This window comes from Bos javanicus, chromosome 18, assembly GCF_032452875.1.
Source record: "Bos javanicus breed banteng chromosome 18, ARS-OSU_banteng_1.0, whole genome shotgun sequence".
NCBI lineage: Eukaryota > Metazoa > Chordata > Mammalia > Artiodactyla > Bovidae > Bos > Bos javanicus.
This window is the reverse complement of record NC_083885.1, coordinates 14,182,161-14,204,657: the sequence shown is the minus strand read 5'-3', so window position 1 is coordinate 14,204,657 and position 22,497 is coordinate 14,182,161. Positions and strand designations below refer to the sequence as shown.

Here is a 22,497-nt window from a genome sequence, read left to right as displayed (position 1 = left end):
CTCTCAGTGAGCTCAACCCCATGTCCCCAGACTCCTTTGGGTTCTGACCTGGGGAGGAACCCTGAAGCTAAAGTCTCAAGGGGTCCAGAAAAAGTCCGGGGTCAGACATGACTCCAGGAACGAGCAAGCAGAGAGGCAAGGAGAAACACGATCAGCACTGAAATCCTAGCTTTCGTGAAAGTCCACTGAAAGTTTCTGACTTGAAGAGTGGGAGGGTCTGGGCCTGTGTTGGAGCTGGTCAGGCAGCGCCGGCTTCCTCAGGTGTCCTTGGGCCCTGAGTCCTGCCACCTCCCTGCGCTCTGCCTTGCACACTGGGCGGCTCTTTTTTTCTCCTTTCCCAGCCCAACTCAAGGTGGAGAAGGCCAAACTCGGGTGGCCAAGTGAAGTGCCCAGTGCAGCCTGGATTCAGACCCTGGCCTGTTGACCCAAGGGAAGTTCTCATTTCCTTCCTACGGCAGGGCCCGTGGTGGTGCTGGTGGCAGGCGGAGGCACCGGTGGAAGCCTCCGAGCCACTCCACGGTCCCAGGGGGCGCTGCGGGCCGGGGGAGCAAGGTTTCGGCTGCTCCTGCCACGCGGGGCGCACTTGTGAGTGGGGTGCTGTCCGAGAAGCCCGGGGTTGGGGCACCTTTACCGAGCGCTCCTGGCTGCGACGGCCGGGGAGGAAGCTGTCCCCGCCCGCACCCACGCGACTCCGAAAGGCCCCGCCAAGGCTACTGAGGGTGGGGGATCTTCTAGGGAAGTGCGCCGAGCGGGGGTCTCCGGCCCCTACTGGCCACCCCGTACCGTGAGGGCCAGTACCGGGCGCGGGCCGCGTGGAGCCGCAGAGTGGGTGCCGGGGCGCGCCGGGCAGTCGGGGAGGCGCGGGGGCGGGCACGCCGGGAGGGCGGAGGCCGAGCTTATAAAGGCCCACGGGCTGGCCGAGGGAGGAGGGAGCCGCCGAGCCGCGTCCCGCCCTGCTCGGCCTCCGCGAGCCGCCGAGAGAGTCGCGAGCCGCCGAGAGAGTCGCGAGCCGCGCGCGGCGCTTCGCCACGGGGCAGGGCTGACACCGGAGCGAGCGCGGACCCCGGCCGTCGGCACCGGCGGGGCGCTGCGGACCCCGGCCCTGGGAGAAGGAGCAGGAGGAAGCGGAGGCGCTCAGGTCCCTGCTGACCAGCCGGGGTCCTGGCCGCGGCGCGCGGCACGTGCGGCCACCCGCCCTGTGCGCCATGCGCCGGCCGGGGCTCCCCGGCACCGCCCCTTAGCGCCGCGCCGGCCGAGAGACCCTGGCCGGCCCCCGGGCCCCTCGGGCATGGAGCCGCACGTGCTCGGCGCCGTCCTGTACTGGCTGCTGCTGCCCTTCGCGCTTCTGGCCGGTGAGTGGGGGCGTGCGTGGAGGGATCTGGACTGGGACAGGGTCTGCGTCCCCGCTCCCGGCATTCCGGCCGGGCCACCCGGCGAGAATGGTCGGGCCAAGGATGGTGCGCGGGCGGGCGCGGAGATTCCCCGGGACGCACGGCCCTGGGCGCCCGCATTCCAGAAGCATGAGAGCGCCGGGCCCGCCGGGAAGGCCGGGGCCCCGTCCGAGCGCCAGGCTGGGAGGGCGGCGGCGGCGGGGTGGCGGGCAGATGGCACTCTGGCGCCCACGAAGGCCGGCGGCGAGCGCCCCCCGGAGAGGGCGGCGGGTGCCTCGGCCCGCGGCGCTGGGGATCGGGACACGGGGACAGGGGGAGGAATGTGGGCCCTCATGGGAGGGGCTGGGGTGTCGGTGAGTGGGGCACGAATCTCTTTTTCTCTTTCGTGTTAAAAAAAAAAAAAAAGCGCAAACTTGCATCACGACTTCCTGACCAATCTGGGAGAAGGCGGGCTTCCTGCCTGGAGCTGTTTAATCTGGAGCCTCTGGAGCAGAACTAACGTCGTTGTGCCCTGGGCTCGGCCCCCCTCACTCTTCCCCTTCCCGTCCCCACCCCCGGCCGGACTAGGGCAGGCCCTTGCTCTGGAAAAAATAGTTCGGGTTCCTCCCTGCCTTCCCGGTGCCTGGGCTCCTCCGCTGGGCTCTAGAGCTGCGGGAGGGGTCGGGGGTGGCTCTGATCTGGGCTGGGGGAGAGGGTGCCCCCAGAAGACTCTGGTCTTGGTCCCAGAGCTGAGGTCCCCACCCTGGCATCAGTGTCTCCAGCTTGAGCTGTCATCTGCGCCCCTTCCGGAAAGCTCTAGCTGTGGTTCTTGTTGTTCAAGGCCCCTCCCCTTTGCACCCCTCCTGGCCTCCCTGTGCCCAGGGCAGAGTGCCGGAGCCTCCTTTCACCCTTCACACGCCAGCCCTCTGTCCCCAGCTCCCTCCTCTGGGGCTGCTGCCTCTACTGGGTGTGAACTGAAGAGTGGTCTGATTAATTCAGAGAAACAGGGAATGGTTTGCACTGTGAGTCTGCCTGTTGGGTGGAAATCCGTCAGACCGTGGTGGGTGTTGGTGGTTTTACTCTGAAAGCCTTTGCAGAGCCTCTTAAATCTCTCCAGGTGGGCTCTGCCCACTTCTGTCATAGGTGGGCGTGGGCTCCAGTGGGCCAGGAATATGGGGGCCCAGAGCAGCCGGCACCAACTCCCACACAGACTGTGTTTTGATTTGTAGCAGAGAAAGGTGGTGAAACTTGGGGAAATTTTCAGGACAGGAATCAATGAAAACCATTGAGGTCAGGGAGGAGGGTCTGAGTCAGCCTTGTGTGGACAGAACAGCCCAGGATGTGCTGGGAAGAGCGCAGGGTCAGCCGGCCTGTCCTTCTCCTCTCGCCTTGGGAAAACACACGTTACCAAGCCAGGAGAAGAGACCCAGCTGGAGGTTGGGCTCAAAAGTCCGTAACCTTCTCACTGCAGGCTTGCCTCTGACGGCCTGCAGCACACCTGCATTCTCCTTAGACTCCGAAGACACGAGGGGAATCGGGTTGGCCTGTGCGAGAGGGGCCTCCCTCCTGAAGGGGCATGCCTCCCTCCACGGTGCAGTCTCCTTGTTCAGGGTCAGCAGACTTTTCTCTGATGAGCTGGATGGTAAATATTTTCACATCATCAACTCTTCTGATATTTTTTCCAGCTATTAAAAAATGTAAACACCACTCCTAGCTTGTGGGCTGCAGCAAAACAAGTGGTGGAGCCAGGCTCAGACTGAGAGCTGAGGTTTGTTGACCCCGAGAATTAATCTGTGTTCTTCGGGCCCTTGGCTGTAACTCAAGTGGGTGATGGAGTAGGGGGGAGGGTAGGTCTCTAGTTCTCTGGATGCCGGGTGGAGCTACTCAGGGTTCCCACCTGGGGTGTATTGGAGTCTCCTGGGAGCTTTTCACATCCTGATGACTAATTTTTTGTGTCCTTTGCTTAGTTTTTCTGTAAACCTGAAACTGTCCCCCCAAATAAAGTCTATTAATTAAAGCCTGGATACCCAGGCCATACCCCGCACGGATTCTGTGTCTGGGTGTAGGATTTGGACTTCCATGTTTTTTCTTGAGCTTCAGGCGAGGGTGATGTAGAGCTGGCCAAGAGCCCTGCCCAGTGACACCTGAGAGGGTGGAGGCCGGAGGCCAGCTCTCGGGGCCGGGTAGCTCCCGAGGGATCTTGCTGTGCTGCTGGCTCGAGGCGGGATGGTCACTGTTCTGCCTTCTGAGCACCCCTTGCTCTGTGATGAGCTTTGGTAGAAATGGTTAGTTCGGCAGAGTTTTCAAAGTGAGTAGTGGGTGCTGGATGAGGCCATCTGAGGCTTTGGGTTATCCTAGGGCACCTCTAGCCTCCCAAAATCCCACTTCCACTTCCTTAGTACGTCAGAGGCTCCCCAGTCCCCCATCCCAGGACTGCCTTCATCATTTCACCTGTTGTCCCTGCAGCCCTGCGGGGGTCAGGACCCAGAGCCGAAAGCTTCTAGAGAGACGTCAGGACAGAACGCTTTGTGACTTCCCCAGGAACGGCCCCGCCCCCAACTCTTGACCTAACGGGGCAGGGGCAGCCTGAAGGTAGCACTGTAGCAGCGAGGCAGGTGGTGAGAAGGTGGTAACTGTATCACTGACCGGCAGACATGTGCAGGGTGGCAACATGGCTTCCTCCTGTGGAATGGGGCTCCGGCCTCTCGGGCACGCCCACCGCACGCCACGTCACCTGCCAGCCTGTCACTGCTGTGTCACCGTTTAGAATGGGGATGCTTCCTCCTCTACGTAGGGTATTCACCATTACTGTTTCAACGCTGCCGTGAGGAAGGCAGTGAGAAGGCAGTCCTAAGACAGGGGCCCCTGTTAGGAATGCAGCCCCAAGAGTCCACCTCAGCTCCCGGGCTGCCAGGCTCTTGGAGCCAGCAGCAAGCCCAGGCTGTCCCGTTCAGAGACCCCCCCAGAGCTAGGGGTGGGTCTTGCTCTCCTCTGCCACCTTAGGGAGGAGACTCAGCCTTGGCAGCCCCTGCCTGCTCCCAGGACTGATTATGTTGCAGGACTCAGGTGTCTGGCTGATGGGCCCTGAGGAATCAGTGTGATCAGGGAGGGGCCGGGGTCAGCCCGGGAGCTGAGAATGGCCACCCCACCGGCATCTGTACCAGTCGGAAGGGTCCTGCAGAGGAAGTGCTGATGGAGCGGTGGGCAACGTCTTGGGTCCTGGCTTTGAGGCTGCTTCCTGGGCGGTGTCACTCCTCTAACACTTTCAGTGCTCAGAGATGGAGAGGGAAAGGGGCCCTCTGCTCTGTGTGCAGCTGCAGGGGACTGCCTTCTGTGGCGGGGCCACTGCAAGGGTTGAGGGTATCCCCTGGGCCTGCCCCTTATCTTTAGGGCCCAGTGTGAGCTGCCTCTTACAGGAAGCCACTCTTGACCACCCTCGTCCGATGAAGTATTGGTCTTTTCTGTGTTTTCTATTTTTAGAAATATATAAACTTAAAAAAAAAAACACTTAAGTCTTTTATTTGCCCAAGGCCAGCTGTTGCAGGCACTGAGGCCCCAAGACTTCCAGAAGGGATGGTGGGGGTGAGCCATCCTGCCCCCTGGTGCTGCCTGCCCCATCCTGCTTCCTACAGGAGATGGGAGAATAGATAAAGTATACACTTGTGCCACCAAGTATCTCCTCAACTTTGTGTGTGTGTCAGTAGCTCAGTCGTGTTCGACTCTGTGACCACATGGACTGTAGCCCGCCCAGCTCCTCTGTCCAAGGGATTCTCCAGGCAAGAGTGCTGGAGTGGGTTGCCATTTCCTTCTCCTAGACATTTTTTATGTAGACTCTTTTGTATGTAGACTTCTCCCTTCTGGTTTCCAAAGCAGTTTTCCTTCCTCCTTGGGGTACAGGCTCCAGGTGTTATAGAAGCAGGTGAGAAGGCTGCCCTGAGTGCCGCCAGGAGGTAGGTCAGTGCCCTCTGTGTGAGCTCCTCCCACTCTTGACCTTTGAACCCCTCTGAGTTGAGCCTGCTCTCTGGATGAGGGTGGGCGGGGGCTTGGGGGATGAGAACACAAGCGGGTTTTCCTTCCCAGGGCAAGTGAGTTGCATACCTGTTGGCAGGTGTTACCTGTAGAAGAGCCCAGGGTGGGCAGCCTCAGGGAGGCCAGGGGCTGGCTTTGCGGGACGAGCTCAAGGTGGTGCCAGCCTCTGCCTTGCTTTGACTTGCCAGGCCCTCGCCCCTCTCTCTGGGCCTCAGTTTCCTCACCTGTAAACAAGACAGTAAAAGCTTGAAGGCCAATGCCAGGTCTCTGATCTCTTGGCCTCTGGACGGGGCAGGGCCGGGCAGCCCTCCCTTGCACAGTGCTGGGGGTGCCGAGTGGGTCCGCGACACTCGCGAACCCTCTCGGCTGCCCACTGGCCACAGGTGGTTTCCAGGGCAGGAGGTGTGGTATCCAGGGCCAGCCGGGCTACCCTGCCTGACACCTGCCTGCCCAGATTCCTGTGCTCACGTGGAACGTGTTCCCAAGTTCATTCAAGCATTGTCTCACCAGGTCTCCTGAGACGGAGCTCCGGGCAGCCTCCTAGGCTCTGGTTCAGGGCCCGTGGCGGTGGGATGGAAGGACCTGGGCCTGCTCTCCTCTGTAACTGGGCCAAGGTTTCCTTGGGTATAAAGGGAGGTGTGGATCCCCCCAGCTTCCAGCACCTTGGTTCTGTAAGGGCCTTTGCCGTGTTTGTTCACGCTGTGCTGAGTCCAGATGGGAGAGAAACATGGTGCCGTCAGTGACGCCGTCCCCGGGGATGTCCCCTAGTAAATGTCATACAGATCGAGGTCTGGGCTGGAGGGGGCTGGCGGACGCAGTGGGGGTGGGCACCAGGCAAGACCAGTCTGCCGGAGGGAGAGAGGTTGTCCACCATGCTGGGCAGGGGGCAGAAAGGCAGATCCAAGGCTCCAGACCAGTGCAGCCAGGGTCAGGCCGTCTGTGGAAGGAGGTCAGTGAATGGCCTCCAGATGGGGGCTCCAGTCCCCCGAGTGGCCAGTCGGAGGGTTGAGGTGGGGTGGAGAGGAAGGGGCAGCACCCAGTGGACAGTCAGGCAGGAGGGACTTGATCCCTCCCCACGTTTTGATCTGTATTAACTGTTCACTACAAAAGTAACGTATGAATACTTGTCTTAAAATAGCCAAGAGTTAAATCAGATGAGAGTAAGTTTCTTCTTCTTTCATCCTTTCTTCTCCCTTTTGTCCAAAGCAAGGCCCTGGTCGGTGGTGAGGGCCTGAGGTTGCTGTGTCCCCCTCCTGAGGTTAGGTGGCTCCAGCATTTGGAGCCATGGCAGTGCCCTGTGGCTGGGGTTCTGCGGGTGCCTGGGGTCGCCAGCCTCTGCCCTGGGGAGGAGGCTGCGAGGCTGAGGCCCGGCACTCGGGCAGCCCTGGAAAGCCACCAGCATGCGATGGGCAGTGCTGGCCCAGACCAGCCGCCCCGGGTACCTCAGGCCGACGTGCGTGGCCTCCCACTTCCATGCACCGTCTCGGGCCTTTGCCGAGTGGGGCGGGTCGATTTTTCTGGTGTGTTTTAATCACATAATTATAGGGAGTATTTTTAGTTCCCTGTAACGGCCGGCTGTTTACCAGGCTCAGACCTGCGCTGTTTGTCTCCCAGAGTATATATAGTTGGGCCTCCTCTCCTTCCCTGGGGTCAGGCTAAAGCGGGACCGTGGCCACCTCAGCCGCCTCCTGTGGTTTCCTTTGCCAGTGAACAGGCGGCTGAACCAGGCCCCGTAGCTTCCGCAGAGCGGGAGGGGCCTGGGGGCTTCTGTCCTCGAGAGCAGGTGGGGGTCTGTCCCTAGTCCGGAACCGCTGACCGTGTGGTGGGCTGTGAGGGATGCGCCTCTTGGGCCCTGTCCAGGCTCGGCTGTGACTGTGGCAGTGCCCAGGTGTACCGGCGGCCATTCCCTGGCTCTCCCCACCTCCCCTGCCCTTCGGTGGCCTCTGGTGGATCCTCTGAGGGAAAACAAAAGAACAGAACTGCTATGTGCACAGATTCCTTGGGCCCTCATGAGCAGCCAAAGGCCTGTGATTGTGGCCAGGATCACAGCCCAGTCTGGAGGGACCAACCGAGAGAGCACACGGCCTGGGCTCCTGGGCAGGGGCCTCGGAGCAGAAGCCTCACCAGCCTTAGGCCTGAGTCTCGGTCTCTCTCACCTCCTGGAGCCACCAGGCCTGTGACCTGTCGGTTAGGCCCTGTCATACCCCAGCCTCCCCTTGGGGCTCAGGCTCCTGTTCTGCCTTCATTCCCGCTCCCCCCAGTCCCTCCCCTTCATTCACCCCCATCCCTCCCCCTCATCCACCACCCTCCCAATTCCGTCCTCTCATTCACTTGATTCATATTTATGGTTAAAACACTGAAACAACACATCATTACAACAGCATTAAAGGATGCTTTTCAAAGGGAAGCACACTCTCCTATTCCACTCCCCCTTTCAGCTGCTTCATCCTCCCCTTTTGCTCCTCCCTGTCAATGGCCAGGGGTCATAGTGACCACGGGGTGCTCCCAGGAGCCCTCAGAGGCTGTGCAGCATGTACCTGGCTCCCCTGCTGGGGGAGTATCCCTAGGTTGCTTCATGGGGGAACGAGTCAGTCTCATGGCAGAGACCCTAGCAGGCTCCCATGGGCCCAGGGGCAGCTGGGACAAGGTTTGCACAAGTTGCCTTTGTGATGTTGCAGGGCAGGTCCCCAGGCCCCTAACCGTCATGTGCCTGTGTGGGCAGCCGGCGCTGACCATCTCCTCCAGTCATGTGGGCACACAGCTCTGCATCATGTCTCTGCCTCAGTGTCCACTCACCCCTCAACCCCAACCCTGCAGCCTCCATCCACGTCCACTGGCATCACAGCCTCTGCTTGGACACTCGGGGGCCCCAGGCTCCCAGCTCTGCTCCCAGATGCATCCCATGGCAAGGTGACCTTCCCAGTCATTCGAGAACTGCCTGCTGCCCACCATGCCGTCTCTGCTGCATTCACCTGGCACAGGGCCCCCCAGCTTTCTAGTCTCCCCTCAGGATGAGTCTCCACTCACTTTTCTACTCCTGAGGGTGGGCAGTAGTGGCCCCGTGTCACAGATGAGCACTCAGGGCCAGAGTTCTGGCCGTGACACCCCTGCCTCCTGGGAGCCGCCCGCCCCGGCGCCTGTCAGCACATGGGAGGCTCCTCGGTTCCTTCCTCTGGCTGCAGCTCTTTGCCTGCAGAACTTCCATCTGGCCCACCAACTCCCCGAACCTGTCCTCACCCTGGAACCTGCCAGCTGTCCCCCTGCCACCACCTCCCACGGCCACCCCTCTGGCCCCCCCGACACTCGCTCGGCCCAGGTTTAGGAGTCTCTGGGGTCCCCACAGAGCCCCCAGGGGAGGACAGCACAGCCCACACATCAAGCTCTCCATGGGGACAGCTGGAGCTCGGGGTGGAGGGCAGGCCTCACAGTTGAGGCTGGGTTAACAGTCCAGTGCAGCCACGTACCACCTTCCCCAAGGACTTGGAAAACGTTTCCACCTCTTGCGCTGCCCCCCCGCCGCCCCGCCCTCAACTTGGTTTTCCCTGCTCTGGGGGTCCATGCTTAAGGGACCCCTGGGGGCATGTACTGCTGTGTCTGCTGTCTCCTCAGTACTGAGTTTGTGTGATTGTGACCGCGTGGCGGTGGTCCCTTCTGGCGCTGGCTTGTCCCCTGAAAGTACCGCCACATTTGCTTATCCCGTCACCCACCCTCCTGGCGAGTAGGCGTAGGCTGCGAGCGGGTGCATCTCCACGGACACACATGTGTTTCATTCACTCGGGCATCGGTTGCCGGGTCACGGGCCTCGATTGTCCACTGCAAGTATGCTCCAATCTGTCCTCCTGGTTGTCATTTGGGGATGTTCCAGGGCGCCCCACACGTGGTGTTGGCCTCTGATTCCAGCTGGTCTGTGGGCGTGAGGTGGCATCTCCTGAGACTTCAGGCTGCATTACTTTGATGCCAATGATGCTAATCACCTTGGTATCTTCTCTGGCATGTGTCTCTAAGAATCTTGCACCCATTAAAAAAAATGGATTGTTTATCTTCTTATTTCTGACTCGGGGGGTTCTTTGTGGATGTGAGACTGTAAGCTCTTTATCACCCTTCTGTACTGCGTGTGGTTTTCCCTGCCTGTGGCTTACAATCCTGATTGTCATCTTTATGGTGCCCGGTTACGAGCTAATCGTCATCTTTATGGTGTCCGGTTAAGGGCAAGTGTCTCTAGCTCAAAGTCCCGTGAACTCAGATGTTACTGGCTGGGACATCCTCTCCTGCTCCCCCGAGCTGGTGGCGGGGTCTCTGAGTGTTCCCTGGTGGGTGGGCCCCCCACTCACTGGGCTGGGCCTTCCCGCTTCCGCCGCACCCTGCCCTTGCCCTTCCTGCACCCTCCACTCGCCCTCCCATCCCACCCGCCTCTGCTGCCCACCCAGGGCTCTGCTGGCTCTCAGACCTCCTCTGGGGCCTCTGTCCTGCCACGGCAGGCTCTTGTCCTGGTGTCAGTCCTGCCGCTGGGACCCTCACTCTGCCTGTCATGACGTGTGACCTCCCACAGCCGCTGATTGCATGAAGTGGGTCCATTTCAAGCGCTGCAGAGATGGTCTTGGCCTCCTGACCTCAATTACTGTGGTCCCCATGGACACGTGACCAGCTCTTGTTCACTGGCTTTCCCTCCTGACTGTTCCCCACCCCCAAGCATAAGCCCCCCCAGAGTCGGACCCCCAAGTCCGAGGACAGGACAGCCTTGCTGTTGGATGCACACTCTGGGGTGTGAGTCTCATGTGAGCCTCTGGGGAGGTGGTTGGTCCCGGGGGCCTGTCCACGTCCAGGGTGGCCGGCACCCTGCCTCCTGCCTGCTCCTGTCTCCTCTGGGCCCTGCCCAGCTCGGCACACGCTTAGCCCGTCTCTCCACCCTGTGCGGAGGCGCCCTCACGGTTCATCTCCACCCTTGCTGTCGGGGTGGTGCCCATTTGTCCCTGGGCGCTTGTTTCCTTGTCACTGTTGCTGTGGCCCGGCCAGGGTGGGCCCGTGCCCAGCCCTGCGAGTGGGAAGTGGTTGAGGCAGAGGCCTGCGGGCTCTGAGCCCTGCCTGCTCCAGGAGCGTTCTGCTGCTTATCAGTGGTGCAGACCTTCCCCGCCGGGGAGAATTGGCCTGTCAGGCCCTAATCTCTGGAGGTCAGGGGCGGGGGGCACTGGCAGGCGTGTGGGTGATCCAGAGACAGGGTCTTGACACCCTGTGGGGCCCCCTGAGTGGTCCCAGAGGGGGCCCTGGGGTGGGCAACGTCACAGGTGACCCCAGCCAGGGCCTCTCTTGCCTCTGAAACCTCGTCCTGACAAACGGGCAGATAATGTGACCTCAGGAAGCGGGAGTAGCTCTGAAAGCAAAGTGCTGGGGCATCTTTTGGCTTGGAGGCAGCTCTGGGGTCGGGGGAGGGCCTGGGCCCTGGATCCTCTGTCCTGGTGTCCCCTGCTGCCCTGGGGGCTGCACCCTGGCTCTGTGGGGCCGTCAGCAGCTGCCCCATCAGACTCCGGTCCTTAGGAACTGGGGCCTCTGGTTGGGGGGTGGCTTCTGTCCCAGGGTTGCAGGTGGAGTCTCTAGCTGGGGGGTCCTCTGTCCAGGCTTTCGCTGAATGAACGAAACCTGGGCTACACAGGGAGGGAGAAGCCTGTGCTCCACTCCCCGGGGGGTGCACCTCCCACCTCACCCCTACGCGGCCCCTTTGCCCTCACCATTGCCTCCCTCACACCATGAAGACTAGAAGGGTGACCACACCAGGGGGGCAGTGCCCACCCCACCTCGTCTGCTCCCTTCCTCGCAAAAGTGAGGCATGAAAGGCTGGAGGCCAAGAGTTGTTGGGGAGGAGGGTGCCCACGCTGAATGGAGGAGCCCTCTGACCTCAGGGGCCTGGAAGGCACACGAGGCAGACAGAGAAGGAATGGCTGCCTCTGGAGGCGGCTCCCGGAAGCTTCTGGGCTGGACAGGCTGTGTCACATTCCAGAGCCTGAGACACTTCCAGGCATTTGGGGGGGTGTGTGGAGGGTGGGCAGGGGGAGCCCATTCGTGTCTTCAGGAAGTGAAGGGTGCCTACAGGGGCTGGGCCGTGGGCCGGGGTGCTGGGACTTGGGAGATGAAGGGGCCCCGGGGATGGTGCTGCTGCAGAGGGGCGGGCTGGGAGCAGGTGCGCCCTCGCAGGGGTGACCTGAGGCCATGGGCCGGGGCGCCATTGCCACCCTTCAAGCGAGGAGGCGGCAGGCTCTGGAGCCATGGAGGGGGATGGAGCTGAGGCTGTTCTGTCTCTCCTGTCTGCGGGCGAGGGGCCTCGCACTGTGAGCAAGGCCACCAGGAGTTAGGCATCCAGCGCCCGTCTGCTGGTTCCTTGTAACCTGAAGCTGCTTTCCTCTCTGCCCTGCATTCTCTCCGGTGGCTCCTGTGATGGCCAGGCCACCACAGTCCACTGGGCTCTCCGTGTGGGAAAGGGCATATCATCAGCTTCCTCACTTGCTGCCTGGCACGGGGTCCTGGAGTCACGTTACTTTTTCCTCGTTCTGACCACAGACCTGGATTGTCAGGTCTGGAGACACAGATGCTGGACCCAGAGGTAGCGGATGGTTGTGCCAGCACCCTGCTTGGAATCCAACTCCCGCCGGGATGGTCCCGGGGCTTCAGGGGTGTTTATGAACGGGTGTTTGGATGTCGTAACCCCGTGTCACTCCTGCACATCAGTGCCCTGCCCGGTCCTGTTCTGCATGCGGGGCGTGGGGGCCCACCAGGCCTGTCCTGGGACCTCAGGCGGTCCCTGCCTGGCCCTGAGTGCTGTCACAGGCACCGCTGGGCCAGGACTCAGGCCCCAGTGAGTGTGGCCGCAGCGTGCCCAGCACCTGCCGGCGGGACTTCAGCACCCGTACTTTGAGGCCGCACATTCCTCCCTCTGCCTGCTGGGTGGCGGGTACCTTCGGAGCAGAGGAGTGGGGTGGAAAGGCTCCCGGGACAAGCTTCTGTCACCTTTCCACTCCCAGTCTCCAGCTAGGCCAAGCCCTGGCTCTGCTGCTGGGCACCCTGGGGAAAGTGACGCAGCCTCTCTGGGCCTTGCACGCCTCACCTTTAGAAGCAGGACACACTGGGTTGCGGGGAGGCCGTCCGGAGCAGAGCCAGGGTGCGGAGCCTGCTCTGCGCCAGGCTCCCGCATCTCTGCGCCTGCTTGTCGTAACCTCTAGCTGTGAGACTAGCACCTACCCTGCTTGGCCCCACGGCCCTCGGGGTGACCTGCCAGGTGACGTGGGTGGAAATATTCAGTTGAGTCGCTGAGTGTGAGGCTGCTGTGCTGCCGCGCCCACACCCCCAGGCGCCTCTCAGGAAGCCTGGCCGCCCAGTGCTTTAATCAAGGTGCCCTGAGCCTCAGGACATGCGGCGGTCTCACCAGGGGGGAATCTGGGGCAGGGTTGCTGGTGACATCCCGGCTGAGGCAAGGGCGGTGGGGTGAGGACACCTCACTCAGGCAAGCGCAGTGGAACCAGCTGGGTCTGAATAAGTCACGGCAGCCAGGCACTCCCCTGGGACAGCAGCTTGGACACCACGTGGCCGGCCCTGGGCTGCTGGCGGAGGCCGGGAGAGAATGGAGGATGTTGCCTGGAGCCCAGGCCTGGGTGGGGGTGCCAGGGGCTCCTGGGGCTGTGGCAGCTGGCCATGTTTCCTGGCGCCACCCCCCCAACACCCCCACAAGAGTCTGTCTGCCTCAGCCTGACTCTGAGGGAGCAGAAGAGAGTCTTGCAGCCCAGAGAAGCTGAGCTGGTTCCCAGTCCCAAACTGGATCCTCAGAACCAGAAGTCAGTGGGGCTGTGACCCATCCAGGGGGATGGGTGTGCGGTTGGCATCAGGGTGCACAAGGACGGGAAGTCCTGGGGTCAGGTTCCTGCCCAGGCTTCCCAGGGATTCGTCTGATGAGGGTGCGAGGATGGAATCACATGCTCAGCTGGCAAAGGGAGTGAGAAGGCTCCCCGCTTGTAGGCATGTCTGTATGGGGGACCTCTCAGGCCTCGGGAGCCCCTCTGGGTGGAGAGACATTCTGCGGGGCATTGGGAGCGGGTTTCTGTGGGCCTCCTCCAGTTTTCTGGCCTTCCTGGTCTCCCGCCACTGGCTGCAGCAGCTGGATGGAACATAGACCATGTGGCCTGTCCCTGTGTAGCGAGTACCCCACGGGGACCCAACGGCAGCCAGGTCTGGATGTGGCCTCCTCCCTGTGATGACTGGAGCCTGCATGTTCCCAAAGGCTTGGCACTGACCCTTAGGAGCAGGTGGGCCTGGGAGGGAGTCCAGGGTCAGGTGGCAGTGGTGGGAGGTGACCTGAGGCTGGGTTCCGGGCCCAGGGTCCCTGGGCTCTGGGCAGGTGGACCAAGCACAGGCCAGGCTTCTGGCAGGCATTAGCGAGCTCTCTCCCTGCTGCCAGAGAACCACCAGCTGATAACCACCCATGAGCCAGCCTCTAGGATGGATGGTCTTGGTGTCCCCACCTCACAGCCCCCCAGCCCAGGCTACTGGACTCCTGAGCCAGAGTCCTGTGGCCATGAGGCTGCCCCACCTGGGAGCTTGTTCTCGCAGCTCAGGGCGTCCTCATCTTTCATGACCCATCCATTGTGGGTGGCAGCCCTGTGGTGACCATTGTCTGTGTGCTGACCAGCCAAGGCCCTCTGGAGTAGGGCCAGCTGAGACTAGGGGGAAGTAGACAGGAGCTGGCCTGCCCCTCACTGCCAAAGAAGGTCTGTCAATCCCGGCCTCCCTGGGGAGTCAGGGATGCTAGATGGGGGCTCTGACCCTGGGTGTGGGGCTGCTCAGGGCGGGGGGTGGGCGCTGGCTCCACCTCACGCCTTATGGGGGCCTATCCATCAGGTCCCTGGGGACCCCCGCGGATGTCTGCTGCTTGCTTTGCTGTCAGGAATTAGATTAGTTTTCCATAAAAACAGGATGTGGTGGGTGAGAGGCAGTGTTCGATCTTTTTTGTCACGCCTCTTTTTCCAGGAACTGAATGTATGGCTTTGGCCAGGACTGCCCTGTCCTCACCCACTGCCTCCCCCTGGGGTGCGGGGACAGTGCTCTCTGCTCTTAAGTGGTTGCTTCTTCTGTCTGGGGAGCTGACTCCATCATCAGGAGCTGGCAGGGACACTCCCACCATGTGGTCTGAGAGCTGGGCAAGTTGGAGGGGGACACCTCTCAGCCACTGATGCTGGACAGGGGGAGATGGCCTGGCCTTGGCCTCTCGCCTGACAGCACAGACCCTTGGGGGTTTCAGCCTCAGTCTGGAGGGTCCATTGTCCACAAGAGGTGGTGAAGAGCTCAGCCAGGGGTTGGGCAGGCCCTCTGTGCATGGGGAAGGGTGTGAATCTCATGGCTAGTTCAGGGAAGAGCCCAGGGGTGGTGGAGCTGTGGGCACAGCTTGGAGGGGCTGGGGGCACAGTAAGGAGTGTGGACTTGTCTGTAGGCAACAGGAGCTACACAGAGGAGCTTGTGGAGTAGACCTCGTCCCAAGAGGACCTCCACGAGAGGGCTGCTGCTTCCCGCTGCGGAGAGGCTGCCCCGTTCGCAGTGAGAGGCCTGGCTTGGTCACTCACTGGCCCAGCGACCATGGTCGCTTGTGACCTGCAAGACCTCCCTCCTCCATGAGCAGATAGCAGTGGGCTTGTCTTGGCGCCCTGGGTGAGCGCTGATAGCATTGCACTTGCAGAATCTGAGAACATGGAGCCAAGGGGCAGGGGTTTCCAGCAAAGCTGATCATTGCCCCTGACCCCCACCCTTCCCCAGCCCCTTCTCCACAGGCTCAAAATTCATGCCTCAGAAAGTTTCAGCGCAGATTTAAAAGGGGAGAAAGCCCCAGACCGGCTCAACCTTTGTCGGGCAGGCCGGCAGGGTCCTCTGGGTTCTGGTCTTCTGGGAGACAGGAGGGGAGGGGCTGAGACAGGCCCCTGGGAGCCTGGGTGAGGGTGGCCCACCCTCCATGGTGGGCCTGGGGCTTGGCCAGGGGGCCCCTCATGCCCAGGGCTCTTTTTTTCTTTCCGACTCAACACACAGCAGCTGCAGGCCCAGATGCCCCCTTGGAAACCACCCCAGATGGAATTCCAGAGCCCAGAAGTGCCTCTTTCCTGGAAGGATATCCTGAAATTCATGCGCGTTTTTTTCTCAGGGAGGGGAGAGGAGGCCTGGGGAGATAAGCAAAGGACACTCGGGCTGAGTGTGACGACCGAGGGTGACGTGTGACCTGGAGGGACGTGCTTTGGCAGGAGGACTGTGTGACAGCCAGACCACAGGAGCGGGAGGAGTGGAACTCACTTGTTTGTTATTTCTGTGCTTCTCCGCATCTAAAAAACTTCTGAAAAGGAAGGAAAGGAAAGTGAATGTTCTGTGAGCTGGTCAGCACCCTTTCCTGCCCAGGGGAAGAGATCGCCCACTCCTGGCCTGACGGAACCAGAGTTCAGGCCTGGGGAGGCCCTGCCCCCAGCCATCCTGCCCTTGGGGGTGGGTGCACAGAGCAGCATGGGCTGCTTCTCTGACCCAGGGGCTGGTGCCCTGGGGGAGAAGCCAGGCTGAGCCACCCTGCCCAGGCTGGTTGTTAGGACTAGATGGTGTTGGTTTCTCCCTCAGTAACTCTGAGCTTGTTGCAGTCCCAGAGCCCACGTAGGGCCCCGACACCCTTTCTGCCCCAGCCCTGCAGCCACCAGGGCCCAGACCTCAGAGACGGGCAGGTCAGCCAGTGGCTCACAGTGTAGAATCCCCGAGAGCCGGTGGATCAGTCAGGGTTCTCCAGAGAAACAGAGCCAGTAATAGAGGGATAGAGTGGGTGTGGTGTCTTACAGAAGAGGCATATACATACACTCATGAGGGAGAGAAGGATTTGTGTTAAAGAATTGGCTTGCACAATTGTGAGACAAGTCTGAAATTTGCAGGGAGCCCAGCAGGCTGGAAATTCGAACAAGCCTTGGTGTTGCAGTTTGGTGTCCAGACTCTGAAGGGGCTGGAGAATTCGTCCTTCCCTGGGGGTCTCAGGCTTTACTATGAGGAAGTATCCGCCGTCCTCCAGCTTCTGATGGACACGGGATGAAGCACCTCACAGGCCTGAGGCCCGTTGCAGAAGCTCTCAGCCCGTCTGCCTCTCTAGGAAAAGAAATCTGCATGAGCTGGTTGGCATGTGATGTCTCTGGTCACACCTCCAGGCTCTCAGACCATCCCCTGACCTTAGCACCCTCACCCGAGTGAAGAGGGTGGCCAGGTTCTCCAGCTGCTCCCTGCTGTTGGCACCCACTCAGTCACACACTTGTGGGGTACCTTCTGGGGTCAGCACCGTGCTGGGGCAGGCACCTCCTCAAAAGCAGGATGGTCGTGGGGCAGAGGGCCATGAATGTCCCCTTTCATCTCCTGATCTCACACACACACACACACAAACAGGGCCTCCTCCCTAAATGCCCAGGCATGCCCCAGTGTGGACAGCAGCGCTATTTACAACTGTCAGACCATGGAGACAACCTGAATGTCCAATGACAGATGAATGGATGAAGAAGATGCAGTGCGTATATATACGGTGGATTACTACTTATCCATAAAAAGGAATGGAACTGGGTCATTTACAGAGATGTGGATGACCTAGAGTCTGTCATACAGAGCAAAGTAGGTCAGAGAAAGACAAACGTATATGAATGCATAATGTGTAATCTCGAAAGATGGTACTGATGAACCTGTTTGCAACACAGGAATCGCATAATGTGTAATCTCGAAAGATGGTACTGATGAACCTGTTTGCAACACAGGAATAGAGACGCAGACGTAGGAATGGACCTGCAGACGCAGCAGGGAAGGGGCAGGTGAGCTGAACTGGGAGAGGAGCATTGCCATATATACACCACCATGTGTAAAACAGACAGCTAGTGGGAAGCTGCTGTGTAGCCCAGGGAGCTCAGCTTGGTGCTCTGTGGTGACCTAGAGGGGTGGGAGGAAGGCCCCTGAGGGACAGGATTATGTATTGGTGTTGTTCAGTTGCTAAGTCATCTCTGACTCTTTGTGATCCCATGGACTGCAGCACGCCAGGCTTCCCTGTCCTTCACCATCTCCCAGAATTTGGTCAAACTCATGTCCTTTGAGTCAGTGAGGCCATCCAACCATCTCATCCTCTGTCACCCCCTTCTCCTCCTGCCTTCAGTCTTTTCCAGCATCAGGGTCTTTTCCAATGAGTCGGCTCTTCATATAAGGTGGCCAAAGTATTGGTGCTTCAGCATCAGTCCTTCCAGTGAATATTCAAGGTTGATTTCTTTTAAGATTGACTAGTTTGATCTCCTTTCAGTCCAAGGAACTCTCAAGAATTTTCTCCAGCACCACAATTTGAAAGCATCAGTTCTTCCGCACTCTGCCTTCTTTATGGTCCAACTCTCACATCCATATATGACTATTGGAAAAACCATAGCTTTGACTATATGGACCGTTGTCGGCAAGTAATGTCTTTGCTTTTTAATATGCTGTCTAGGTTTGTCACAGTTTTTCTTCCAAGGAGCAAGTGTCTTTTAGTTTCATGGCTGCAGTCACCATCTGCAGTGATTTTGGAGCCCAAGAAGATAAAATCTGCCACTGTTTCCATTGTTTCCCCATCTATTTGCCATGAAGTGATGGGACTGTTTGCCATTTATCTGAGTTTTCTGAATGTTGAGTTTTAAGCCAGCTTTTTTACTCTTTTACCTTCATCAGGAGGCTCTTTAGTTCCTCTTCACTTTCTGCCATTAGGATGGTATCATCTGCATATCTGAGGTTATTGAAATTTCTCCTGGAAATCTTGATTCCAGCTTGTGACTCACCCAGCCCAGGATTTTGCATGATGTACTCTGTGTAAAGTTAAATGAGCAGGGTGACAATATACAGCCTTGACGTACTCCTTTCCCAATTTGGAACCAGTCTGTTTTCCCGTGTCTGATTCTAATGGTTGCTTCTTGACCTGCATACAGATTTCTCAGGAGGCAGGTAAGGTGGTTTGGTATTCTCATCTCTTTAAGAATTTTCCACATTTTGTTGTGATCCACTCCTGCTTATTTAACTTATATGCAGAGTGCTGCTGCTGCTGCTAAGTCACTTCAGTCGTATCTGACTCTGTGTGACCCCATAGATGGCAGCCCACCAGGCTCCTCCCTCCATGGGATTTTCCAGGCAAGAGTACTTATATGCATAGTACATCATACAAAGTGCCGGGCTGGATGAAGCACAAGCTGGAATCAAGATTGTCGGGAGAAATATCAGTAACTTCAGATATGCAGATGACACCACCCTTATGACAGGAAGTGAAGAGGAACTAAAGAACCTCCTGATGAAAGTGAAAGAGGAGAGTGAAAAAGTTGGCTTAAAACTCAACATTTCAGAAAACCAAGATCATGGCTTCCAGTCCCATTGCTTCATGCAAATAGATGGGGAAACAATGCAAACAGTGAGAGACTATTTTCTTGGGCTCCAAAATCACTGCAGATGGTGACTGTAGCCATGAAATTAAAAGACGCTTGCTCCTTGGAAGAAAAACTATGACAAACCGGCAAAGGTCTGTATAGTCAAAGTTATGGTTTTTCCAGTAGTCATTTATGGATGTGAGAGTTGGACCATAATGAAAGCTGAGCATTGAAGAATTGATGCATTTGAACTGTGGTGTTGGACAAGACTCTTCAAAGTCTCTTGGACTGCAAGGAGATCAAACCAGTCAATCAGTCCTGAATATTCATTGGAAGAACTGATGTTAAAACCGAAGCTCCAATACTTTGGCCACCTGATGCAAAGAACTGACTCATTAGAAAAGACCCTGATGCTGGGAAAGATTGAAAACAGGAGGAGAAGGGGACTATAGAGGGATGAGACAGTTGGATGGCATCACCAACTTGATGGACATGAGTTTGAGCAAGCTCTGGGAGTTGGTGATGGACAGGGAAGCCTGAGGTGCTGCAGTCCATGGGGTCCAGAGTCAGACATGACTGAGCGATTGAACTGAACTGACATAGTCAAAGACTTCAGCATAGTCAATGAGGCAGAAGTTGATGTTTTCCTGGTATTCTCTTGCTTTTCCTATGATCCAGTGGATGTTGGCAATTTGATCTCTGGTTCCTCTGCCTTTTCTAAATCCAGCTTATGCATCTGAAAGTTCTCAGTTCACATACTGTTGAAGCCTAGCTTGAAGGATTTTGAGCATTACCTTACTGGCATGTGAAATGAGTGCATTCGTACGGTAGTCTGAACATTCTTTGGCATTGTCCTTCTTTAGGATTGAAATTAAAATTGATGTTTTCCAGTCCTGTGGCCACTGCTGAGTTTTCCAAATTTGCTGGCATATTGAGTGTAGCACTTTTAACAGCATCATGTTTTAGGATTTTAAATAGCTCAGCTGGAATTCCATTACCTCCACTAGCTTTGTTTGTAGGAATGCTTCCTAAGGCCCACTTGACTTCACACTCCCGGCTGTCTGACTCTAGGTGAGTGACCACACCATTGTGGTTATCCGGGTCATTAAGACCTTTTTTGTACAATTCTTCTGTGTATTCTTGCCACCCCTTCTTAATCTCTTCTGCTTCTGTTAGCTCCTTACTATTTCTGTCCTTTACTGTGCCCATCTTTGCATGAAATGTTCCTTTGGTATCTCCAGTTTTCTTGAAGAGATCTCTAGTCTTTCCCATTCTATTGTTTTCCTCTGTTTCTTTGCATTGTTCACTTAAGAAGGCTTTCTTATCTCTTCTTGCTATTCTTTGGAATTCTGCATTCAGTTGGGTATATCTTTCCTTTTCTCCTTTGCCTTTCACTTCTCTTCTTTTCTCAGCCATTTGTAAGGCCTCCTCAGACAACCATTTTGCCTTCTTCATTTCTTTTTCTTTGGGATGGTTTTGGTCACTGCCTCCTTTACAGTGTTACCAACCTCCATCCATAGTTCTTCAGGCACCATATCAGATCTAATCCCTTGAATCTATTCATCACTTCCACTGTATAATCATAAGGAATTTGATTTAGGTCAAACCTGAATGGCCTAGTGGTTTTCCCTGCTTTCTTCAGTGTAAGGCTGAATTTTGCAATAAGGAGCTCATGATATGAGTCAGCTCCAGGTCTTATTTTGTCCAACTGTATAAGAGCTTTTCCATCTTTGACTGCAAAGAATATGATCAGTTTGATTCCAGTATTGACCGTCTGGTGATTTCCATGTGTAGAGTTGTCTCTTGTGTTGTTGGAAGACGGTGTTTAATTATGTATATGTATAGCTGATTCACGTGGTTGTACAGTAGAAACCAATATGTCATACAGCAGCTTTATCCCAATTTAAAATATAAACTGATTGAAAATAAATAAATGCCCAGGCAAGGACACTGTTCTCCCCCAGGTCCCACCTCATGGGGAGGGCAGAGCTCTGAAGGCACTTGCAGACCTTCTCTTGCTGGCCAGCCTGCCTCCCTCAGCCAGTGAGCCCGCCCCCACCTGCCAGCTGAGGCGGCTGGGTGGCATTCCTCACTAGATGCCAGGAAGGGCCCTGGAGAGTGGGGGGACCGTGACCAGGCTCTGGGGCTGTTTGCACTAGCCAGACCGGAGAGGCTGAGGGACTGGGGTGCTGAATCACAGGGCGGGCGCTCTGAGTCAGCACCTCAGCCTTCAGAGGCCTCAGCCCCGGCTGCTGAGGCCAGCCTCACAGTGGACGTCACCTCCACTTGCGGGAGATGAAGGACTCAGGGAGGCAGCTTGTTCTCCTGGGGGCACTTGGGGGTCACTGTTTGCCAAGATGCCGCAGGTCAGGCTAGGCTGTAGCAGGGGGTCCCACAAGTAACCGTTTTGTTGGGAGAACCACGCACCTGCTTCTTTCCATGTCTGGGTAACCTTCTGTCTGCAGGCAAGTCCCGCAGGGCTGTGTCACAACATGCAGGGCTGGGCAAGCTGGGCCTCGCTGCCAGATCCACAGGGGATGTGATGGGGTGGCCTGGGAACCCACTGGGAGGACCACGGCTCTGTAGGACGGGTTCTGCCACATCTGGTCACAGTGAAGAACTTTGGGGAGGATCTGGGCCGCTGGCTGGAGAGCCCTGTCTGTGCAGGAGGCCCAGGTCCAGGGCCTGCCCACCCCGGAGGGGAGGCTCTGTCCAGACTCGTGTGAGCAGCACCTCCCGTGGCTTCACGTCTCCTCCCCGTTCTCCCCGCATTCTCCATGACCTTGTGACCTGTTCACATTGCTCGGGGATGGGAGGCCCTGGCTGAGGCTGTGGGAGGCATGCTGGTGGCTGAGGCTACCTCAGGCCCCAGGGCTGACATGCCTCAGTGCTGGCTCAGGAGGGTCCCCTATATGGCACTGCCCTTCCTCACCCCGCTCCTGACACTGTGGACAGGGCATCTCCAGGGGACCCCATGCTGGGGCCACCCCCGTAGGAACCCCATCATATCAATTGGCTTGAGGTTTGGGGTGGGGTGGGAGTGCCCGGGTCGTGAGCATCCTTGTTTACGCAGAGCTGAGCACCTGGGCTGCTGTCTGTCACCACAGCCACTTCTGTCTGCATCCGCCAGGCAGGCACCTTGTTGCGGGGGGCACATGGGCACTCTGGTTGTTGGGGGCTGCCTGTCCATCCCCTGTGAGCTGATACACGGGGTTTGGTTTGGGGGGCTCCTGGGGGCATGGAACGACAGACTGGTTCCAAATAGGAAAAGGAGTTCGTCAAGGCTGTATATTGTCACCCTGTTTATTTAACTTATATGCAGAGTACATCATGAGAAATGCTGGACTGGAAGAAACACAAGCTGGAATCAAGATTGCCAGGAGAAATATCAATAACCTCAGATATGCAGATGACACCACCCTTATGGCAGAAATTGAAGAGGAACTCAAAAGCCTCTTGATGAAAGTGAAAGTGGATAGTGAAAAAGTTGGCTTAAAGCTCAACATTCAGAAAACGAAGATCATGGCATCTGGTCCCACCACTTCATGGGATATAGATGGGGAAACAGTGGAAACAGTGTCAGACTTTATTTTTCTGGGCTCCAAAATCACTACAGATGGTGACTGCAGCCATGAAATTAAAAGACGCTTACTCCTTGGAAGAAAAGTTATGACCAACCTAGATAGCATATTCAGAAGCAGAGA

General features: G+C 57.7%; 1 protein-coding gene across 5 annotated transcripts in view; it reads left to right on the top strand.

The window, feature by feature from the left end:
* The first annotated feature begins 1,267 nt into the window (after nt 1-1,267).
* PIEZO1 (piezo type mechanosensitive ion channel component 1 (Er blood group)) overlaps nt 1,268-22,497 on the top strand; it is a 55,859-nt gene continuing 34,629 nt past the window's right edge. For all 5 annotated transcript variants that reach the window (XM_061386986.1, XM_061386985.1, XM_061386984.1 and 2 more), the window contains exon 1: nt 1,268-1,352. In XM_061386986.1, coding sequence (XP_061242970.1) covers nt 1,289-1,352 — 64 coding nt within the window. In that variant the 5' untranslated portion in view covers nt 1,268-1,288. The remainder of the gene's footprint in view (nt 1,353-22,497) is intronic.